Raw genomic sequence first — 10,000 nt, forward strand, 5'->3', positions numbered from 1 at the left:
TTAAAGGTTAAAACTGCCTTGTTCTGGCCAGCATGAAATATGCTTACCCTGCTGAGAGCAGTGTAAGGACTAAAATAATTTTGCTTTGGCCAAAAATGAAATCTGGTTAATTGTCTCCACCGAGGAACTAGATGGACCTGACGCCTTTCAGAAAAATAACGTTCCTCTTCTCCTCAACAACTCCATTTAACTCGTTTGATGTTTGTAACAATGAAGTCAGTAAAGTGTGTCATCGTCTCAAAAGGGTTGTGTCTTTATGCTGACCTTAGATAGACTATTTCTTTCAGTTTAGGGTGTGGGTAGGGGCCGGAGTGGATAAAGAGGCTACTGTGGCCCCGTTGCTTAAGGGGGGCCACCCCGGTGAATTTTTCACGAATATTTTTAAAGTTTCACTTTTCACTTTTATCGGCTCAAGATGTCAGTCCTACCCGAAACTATCACTTGGTGAAGTTTTTTTCTGAAAAATATTTTTTTCCCCCTCAGATGCCATTTTTAAATGACCCGGGGTGTTGCGTCATAGCCTGACGCGTGCGCTAGAAAATGAGGTATCATTCAATGCTTATAACTATGTAGAACTATCATTAAAATAATTTTTTCTTTATATAAATTTCGACAAATGGCATCTCTTCCCCGCATGCGTGTGGTAAATCCTAGCTACTCACGTCCAGTACATACGGAGACATTACAGATAACGCAATGCTGCGTTCCTGTAATATTTCTTTTATATTCGTCTTGCAAGATGACTTACAAACGTAAGCTTACGTTATCGAGGATATCCAACTTCAAGAAGAGTAAAGGGCATCAAGACTCTTCAGATCAAGGAGAAATTAGCGAAGAAATTAGCAGAGATGAAGGGGAGAGAGCGTGTTATCGCCGTCCGGCTTATCACCTCCTCCTCCGCCACCACTCCCACCCACGCCACAACAGCAGTCACCCCCCCTTTCTCTTCATTCTCCAAGTCAACAATATATACACAATCATATGTGAAAATTTCATGCCAATCAGATGAATACACATGGCAGGAAAAGGAAAAAACCGAAAAAAACTTTAGAAGCCGATATCTCGAAATGTTGTTTTTTGAACTTCAAATAATTTCACAAAATCGGTAAAAACTCTGATCAACTTATGTTAGGTATCAATTTATACTTCAACAAAAATAGAATTTTTTGTTGGAATTAGATTTTTCAATTTGTCAAAAAAAAAAAAAAAAAACGGGATTCAGGAGACCTAAAAAAAAAAATTCGAAAAAAAAAAAAATTCCTTCAAAGACAAAAAAAAGAAAAAATTGAAAATCAAATCCAACAAAATGTAGATATATAAACAAAGTTTCTATGATATTTTTTTCAAAGCAATTAAGTGAAAAATTAATTTTGTGGTAAAAAAAAGAAAAAGAAAAAAGTTTCTTTTTTGTAGCCACTACCATTCACCCAAATTTGATGAAATTTACAGAATAGCATTTTTTTTTATATAAACAAACAACATATTAGAATTTGAAAGCAATTGAATGAACTAGAAGCGAGATATAAGCCCAAGGAGTTTTCGTGGGTGGCCCCCCTTAATGGAGACACTCGAACTTTAATTCAACTTAAGCTTTCATCCGACGATCGGGGCAGTTATTTCTAACTAATTTATAAAATAAACTGTGAATGTGTCAATACAGATAATTGTATATATAAACATATATTTTTCCTTAATATTCTATGGAGCGCCAGATAGTTTTCTCTCCCTCTCTCCTTTTAATACTGCCCCGGATGGTCGGACCTGAGAAAAGGGTAGTCTGGGATGAAATTTTCTCAACTTTCGTACGGATGGAGACCTTTACATAGGGAGAAATACTTTTGTTCAGTAAGGTTCGGTTAGGTTAGATGGAATTTAACTTAGTTGTGTTTAAGCATCTAGGGAAAATTTCACAGTAGAACCGAGTACGCAAGTCTTTTAAACACTATTGATACACCAGTTTTGAGGCAATGGAATGATAACAATAAATTTGAGTTGACAATTTTAGTTCAGATTCAGTTAGGTTGGGCTAGGTTAGATTAAGATAGGTTTGGTTCGATTAGGTTACTTTAGGTTAGGTTAGATTAGGTTAGGTTAGGTTTGGTTAAATTAGGTTAAGTTAGGTTTGGTTGGGTTAAGTTGCGTTTGTTTTGGTTAGGAAAATTTTGTTAGTTTAGGTAGTTCAGGTTAGATAGATAAGTTTAGGCTAGGTTAGAATCTGTTAGTCTTGAGTAAAAATTCACAAATATCTGAATGACTGCATTATTAATTTCGAAGTTTAAGCCAACTATGAATAAATGTATAACCAGAGCTGGGCACATTGCCGCCTGACGGAAAAATCTGGAGTGCATTTTCGTCAGTGCGTTACCGATTTTAATTTCCTTAGAGCGGTATATATGTATAAATATATATATATATATATATATAGTAATATATAAAAATATATATATGATATATATATATATATATCGTATACTTAGGGCGCAGGTTCTCCTGGATACACACTGAGTTAAACACCACAGCATTGACCACAATTATATATCGTGTTCTTCCTAATAATTTTTCAATTCTTCTCACTAAAGTACCTGACTTGTGGAGGGTGAACAAAAAACAGTTACCAAATTTCTCCATTGTAATAACAAATTTGACGTTTCGACTTCAAGGAGTCATTTTCAAAATAATTAACATTTAGCACAACAACAATTACACAGAACACAGAACAATTACATTTTTCGGACTGAACAGTGCGACGTCTTTCCATATACATGGAAAGACTTTAAGTGGAGTGTGGCTTGATGACCATGATGATCTGAACCCCGACTAGATCGTCCTAAGGAGAGGGGGAAGGGGGGGAGGGAGGGAGTGGAGGAGTAGGGGGGCCGGGGCGGTAGGCGATGCGAGAGGGATGGACATAAATTCCACCATTGGTGGAATTATTTCTCACATGGTTCTCTCGATGAGCTATTGAAACTAAGGGAATGGGCTCCTAGCATTAAATATACAATCAAGAATAATAAGATTAACTGCCATTCCCCTAAGTTTAAATAGACTCATCGAGACATGTTAGAAATAATCCCACCAAAGTGGAATTATGTCCATCCCCATCTCGGGCATCGCCTTAATCCTCCCCGACCCCCCCCCTACACCTCCCCCTTCTCCCTCTCCCCCTCCCCCTCTCCATAGACGATCAAGTCGGGTCAGATCATCAAGGTCATCATCACACTCCACTGGTAAGTCCTTTCATGTATATGAGAAAGACGTCGCACTGTTCAGATCCGAAAAAAGTAATTGTTCTGTGTTTCTGTGTAATTGTGTTGTGATAAAATGAAACTATTTTATGAAAATGACTCCCTGAAAGTCGAAACGTCAAATTTGCTATATATAATTGAGAACATTGGACAACTGATTTTCGATCACCCACCCAAAATTCCTAACTAAAGTGAGAAGAATTGAAAATATAAGGAAGAAGATAAATAATTGAGAGAATGCTGTGGTGTTTAACTCAGTGTAAATATATATATATATATAAATATATATATATATATGTAAATATATATATATATATATCAATATATGTAGATATATATATATATATATATATATATATATATATATATATATATATACACGCGCGCGCAGTCACGCGGGCCGCTCTAAGGAAATTAAAATCGGTAACGCACTGACGGAAATGCATCCCGGAATTTTCGGTAACGCAATACCTGTACGGCGGTAACGCCCCTAGCTCTATGCATAACAAACAACAACGCTCCGTGGTCGAGGTCGTCATGTTGGGAAATTCGCCACCGCAGCGAAAGATGGCGTTCCAGGGACTTCAGTTCTTCTCTCCGAAGGACAGAATCCAATCGTGTGTTGCAATAAGTCAGAACCTGTTTATTTGCGGCTGTCTTGCTTGTCATGCTACACTTCGACCCAGAGGGGATCACGTTAACTCTGATTGAAATCGACGGGTTTGTAGATCCACTTGGGACCATCTGTCCACACCGTGGCGGGCGAGGGGGTGATGGACTGTGGTTAACAATCACTGACCTAAGATGGTGAAGCGAGGAATCACGCCAGGAGGTGCTTAACTGCAACAAAGTTCGTCACCTTTGGTTCATGTGCTCGGGCTTCAAGAGCAAGTAGGTGTCACCAGAAGCTTCTAGACTCGAACACAAGTTCGCATTGTGCAAAATATAATGTGAACCGGCTCGCCACTCGGCACCCAGTAACAACGACAAATGATCAGGAATAGTGTGTTTTTGTGGACATCCGGACCTGTCTCGAGATACTTGTACGTCATGGCTGTCCAGCAGTCCATTTAATGTCAAATATATACTGTATATATAAATATATATATATATAATATATAAATATATATATATCTATATCTATATATATATATATATATATATATAAACAAATATATATATTATCCTATAGAGTGTGTGTGTGTGGTGTGTTTGTGTGTGTGTGTGTGCGTGTGTGTGTGTGTGTGTGTGTGAGTATTAATCAAACCACTTGTTGGAAAATAAGATTAAAGGGTGACCCGAACTATTTTCGTCTATTCAAGACATTATCAAAGGTTGAATCACGTGTTTTTGTGATATAATCGCATATATATATACTATATATATTATATATATATATATATATATTTAAATATATATTTATATACTGATAAAAATATATATATATATATAAATATAAATTAAAAAAAAATTATATAATATATATTGCAATCAAAATTGTGTTAGTGTAACAAGTACGATAGATGTGCTTGGCTAATGCTGATAATTTACGGGTCAGGTTCGGGTATCCGCAGAAGTAGATCCTCCATCAATAGGACCAAGCCGTATCCTGGTGGCACTTGTCCTAGCTTCCACCCGTCTATCTCCTTTTCAGCTCTGCGTGACTCTTCCCGGTAAAACGAGGGGATTCAACCAAAACCTCGATAGAGTCCTTCCGTAGTGGGTGGATTTTATCCTCTCATTCCACCTGCACATTACACTCTTTTCGTTTGTAACGAAAGGAATGAGAGATTAGGAAGTTTTCACCTATTCTGATGCTGATCTCGTTTTCTTTTTTCTTTTATTTTCAGTGGTCAGACTTTGAGCCCACGACATCGAAGAAGAGGCAACCGAACAAGCCCAACCCAGAACGGCAGGAGGCAAATATCTCCAAGAAGAGCACAGATTGCAACACAAATTAGACGTTTTGCTCATTTCCCTCCTCTGGAAAAAAAAAGATAAAGACAGAAAGAGAGAGAGAGAGAAAGACAGAGAGAGAGAGAAATAGAGAGAGAGACAGAGAGAGAGAGAGAGAAACAGACAGAGAGAGAATGAGAGGAGCCAGCCATACGAACCCCTGATGTCGCCTCGCACCAAGTCACGTTAGCACAAGCTTTCCTTTCTGGGGGTAGTGGACTCAACTGCTGAATAGAGGGCGGACAGTCGTGGCCGCAGCTCCATCTGCACTCTGTGCGACCCCGAGGAAGACCAAGAGGCCATCCCAAAGACGTCGTTCTCGTTCCCGTTCTCTCGAGTTCGAGAGAAGGCGAGTGAGAAGGCAGACAAAGAAGAGTTTGAAGGATAAGACCAGAAAAAAGTAAAGACAAGTAAAGTCAAGAGTCGTTGGAGTTACTGAGACGCTCGTCATGATACGAGCCAAGGGTGACTTTGATTTGAATATCTGAAACCCTGAGGATCATGAGTCTCCTAAGAACCTTCTGAAACCGAACAGTCATCACTTCCGCCTCTCCCTCCTCCACATATCCTGGCGTCGTTCCTTTTCCCACCTCCCCTCTTCTTCCTTTCATCTCCTCTACGAATCTCTTAAACTTTCCTTTTTATTCTTTTTTTTTCTTTTCTTTCCCCTCTGAGGGGTCTTTGTCCTCTCTCCCAACTTTCTCACGACATTGAAGGATCCTCGGGAGGCTACTAACACACTCCATACCAGCCACCAACCCCACCACCCTTCATTCTGGTCCTCTCGCGGCCTCTGTTCTCCAACCGGGCGTGACCTTTAGGTACATCGAGTCGACACCATGTCCTTCTTCAATCTCGGACCGAAGAGCTCCATGAAGAGGAGCACTAAGCTGGGCTATGGACTCGGCCACGTGCTCAACGACCTCTGCGCTTCCATGTGGTTCACCTATCTTCTTGTCTACCTCCAGTACGTCTTAGGGGTAAGTGAGCTTTCCTTTGATTAAAATTTCGCATATCTCCCCCCCCTCTCTCTCTGTCTTTGTCTTTCTCTCTCTCAGTCTCTATTCCTCCCCATATCTCTCTATCTCTCTCTCTCTCTCAGTCTCTATACACGTATCTACTTCCACCCATTCCATTCCCATCCACCACCCTTTGGTCAACTATTCGAAGTGCACACCTACGCGATATAGCAACAGAAAATTAAATATAAATTTTGTAAATTATAATATATCAACGTAATATACGATTTTTCTTGGCGGAGATAACAGAAAAAGTTGCTAAAAGCGATACACAAACGTAGCTGCTTCGATTGTTTGAGACACCGATTTTGTTTTGGTAGATGAGGAGGTCGAAGAAATTAAAGTATGGTAAATTCGTCTATTCTAACCTAACCTACCTATCTAACCTAACCTGCATTTAGTAATGCGGTACCTGTAATTCTAGAGGTCATCAGGGTCGTCGTCGTCGTCTTCGACCTCCGAATCTATCAAAACAAAGATGGCATCTGAAGGAGTCGACGCGAAGTCGTTCGTTTATGTATAGCTTTTAGCAACGTTTTCTGTTATTGATTTCCGCCAAGAAGAACGTATATTACGTTGATGTATTATAATTTACAAAATAAATATCTAATTTTCTAATGCTATATCGCGTAGGTGTGCACTTACTGTTAATTTATGGGGTTCAAAATACTCAGAATTACAGCTGTGAGACTGGCAAAAATATTTATAAATACTCACATCACTTTTCGTTCATAAGATCTCATCATGCCGATTGCCTTTCTTATAAACACTGATAAACGTTTGTATATATTTTCGTTCCTGCCTATACTGCTTTACTGAATAGAGAAAACTGATGTCTCCATTTAACTTAGTTTCATTTAATGTCAGCTAGAAAAAGATCATACTCTACAAATACTTCACTCTATATTCCAATCTTTTAATACATTCGGTCAAGCACAACTCATTACACTTCCTTCGCTGAATGTTAATACAAGCCAACCAGGCTTGCCCCGAATTCCTCAAAACAGCTGACGTCATAATTGCGCAAAGACGACTCAATACAGGAAATCTTACATAGAGCATGTAGTCGTCAGCGCGCAGGCGAACGCAAAAACTTGGTTGTTTATTTCATATATATACCCAGTATCATAACACAGATTACGTACAATTGATGCTCAACATTTTTTATATAACGGAGGAGTACAACTTTCTCTCAGTGCATGATGATTTGAAGATTTAAATTAATTTTTATATTTTCTACATTTCTTTGTAAAGGAGCTTAGAGATATAAATGATACTTTTCTCTGTCATTTCCGTCACACGGACAAAAATTAAATTTATTTAGGTGTACAGTTCAAGAAAGAAATTACTAAAATGCAAAAAAAAAGTACACAAATAATACACAAAACATAAAAACCCAAAATAAAACACAGTGAAACAAAATAGAACACATTAAGTGCAGGAGGCTACTATCATAGGGGTTTATAGTTAAACATTTTAATCCTGCCCGGTACGAATGACATTGAATCTAAATGCACGTACCAGAGGAAATGATAACCTCTTCTCTGATCTCAGAAGTTGATACCCTTCATGAACCGGGTGACTTGCATCTTTCACAATCTTATGCACCTGCACCATGGGAAACTTCACATATAGCTCATCAAGCGTCGTAATGCTGGCACCAAGATCACGTGCAGTTTTAACACGCTTCATTAATTTCGCCTTATCTTTGCTCGTTAGTGTGTCGTACCACACAGTCGGTGAAAAACATACGACCAAATTCTATCAGCCATTTGTATAGCAATGGGTTAATGTCATTCTTTATACTGATGTTCCTTAGGATACGGAGATGGTGAGGCTTCTACACGCATTTGCTGTAAACTTTTTTGTCAGCTAGACGTCGTAATATACGTTGTCGCCAGATGCGCCCAGATTATGGACAAGCTCAGTTAGTTTAATAAAATCACCTGACGATAGCTAGAGCGTTATATAATGACCAACATCTCCCCTGAAAAAACAATGGTTAAAACAACACCTTTCCCCTACCTCTAACAATAAATCGATAACTCTCCAAGATACCTTAAAATAAGTCAAAAGTCCTGAATGAATTTACTGTTACATGAATTTAACTCTGTTTTACTATTTACCTGTTTGTTATTTATTATTTAACCTTAACCTTTATCGTATTAAATTTATTTAATTTATTTTACATTTATATTTATATTTTTATTATATGATATTTTTTAATATTATTATGATTTTTTTCGCATCCGACTAGATTAGACCAAAAGGTCTCCTGTCGGCATGCCTCCACCTTTGTAATACCCTACGATACTTTGCCAATAACGAACTACAACGGCGTCGCCGGGCTGCGTGACGTCGCACTAAACCTCTTGCCTATGACTCTACCCAAGTACTTACAGTATTTCAGACACTCTTTCTACTACGTCTGTCTTGGTTATAGGTACCGGTAACTCTTCCTCCTGAAATAAATTAACATTTCCTTAGTTGTTTTTTGACATTTAAATTGAGATAGTTTTTGTAACACCATTATACAAAGTTATTCATCCATAACAAATATATCATTACTTGCACTATCATCTCTGATTTCCCCTACAATAACCGTATCGTCAGCACGTTTTGTAATGGAAACCTGCAGTGTAATTTATATCAGACAGATAATAATGAATCGGTATCACTGTGTATGTATGAGGGTGGGTAATGAAACAAGATCGAATTGTATATATTAATTAGCACAACAGATAAAGACGTGCGTACGCTTGCAAGGCGTAATAGAAACTTCCCGCTTGGTAGTGGTGGGCAGATACCGGTAAAGTTACAGGTTTTACCGGTAACAACCTTAACGGTACTTTACCATTAAAATTTTGATACCGTAAAGGTTCCGTTAACCGATAAACTCGATAAGCTATACCATAACACTCAGAGAGCGGTAGCCGGTAAGCAAGTGCGCTTGGGGACGCCAACAACTTAGAGCGGGAAAACTCTCGAGCAAGCGAGCAGAACACTTGGTTTTTACAACATACGTACAGTATACAATAATGAATATACAATGTTTCAAGTACATCATTACATGTGGACGGAAATGTGCTGCGTAGACACAGCAAACAATAGATCCCTTGATCTTTTTCCCTTCCCCCCCCTTTTTTTTTTTTGGTTCACAAATAAAAAAAATTACCATAAAGTAGCAAACCAGAATGAAGCTCACTGTTCCAAGATTAACGCCAATCAATAGCAGACATGAATCGGAGAGTGTCAATAACTATGAAAAGAACTTCAATACTGATCAAGTCTTAAATGAATATTCAGTAAGTAATGTATGTTCAGTGAGTGTATTGATACGCTTTCCTTTCTTTTCACTTCCTTTCTCGTGTGTGAGTGACCGACTCACTGCACCATTTCATAGGGAGAGGGTGGCATAGTTTCCTAACAATCACAACCATTATTGCTTCCATGACGAATACGACAAAAGGAATAGTCCTTTAACTAACCGACTAGTCATCTTATAGCGTCTTCCAAAGCGTAGAATGATGCCACAGTCCGTCAAACTGAAAACATGTTAACGTATATTACAAATACTTTATTTACAAGGGTCGAACGCAGGAGAACCAAAGTAGGGGTTCGAGACCCAAGAGGCTTGACGATTTCCGCGTGCGCACACGTGTATGTGTTTGTGTGTGTGTGTGTATTCACTTGGTCTTTGGATGACGTGTTGGACTCGTGATCGACAGCTATTTCCCTCCTGGTGTGTGTGTGTGTGTGTGTGTGTGTGTGTGTGTGTGT

At 38.6% G+C, this 10,000-nt stretch overlaps 1 protein-coding gene across 1 annotated transcript in view; it reads left to right on the forward strand.

Moving 5' to 3' along the window:
- Positions 1–5,100: 5,100 nt before the first annotated feature.
- LOC143038839 (major facilitator superfamily domain-containing protein 12-like) overlaps positions 5,101–10,000 on the forward strand; it is a 69,588-nt gene continuing 64,688 nt past the window's right edge. The window contains exon 1 of the mRNA XM_076208457.1: positions 5,101–6,181. Coding sequence (XP_076064572.1) covers positions 6,041–6,181 — 141 coding nt within the window. The 5' untranslated portion in view covers positions 5,101–6,040. The remainder of the gene's footprint in view (positions 6,182–10,000) is intronic.

The sequence above is a fragment of the Oratosquilla oratoria genome, chromosome 2, assembly GCF_046742065.1.
Source record: "Oratosquilla oratoria isolate Oo_2021 chromosome 2, ASM4674206v1, whole genome shotgun sequence".
NCBI lineage: Eukaryota > Metazoa > Arthropoda > Malacostraca > Stomatopoda > Squillidae > Oratosquilla > Oratosquilla oratoria.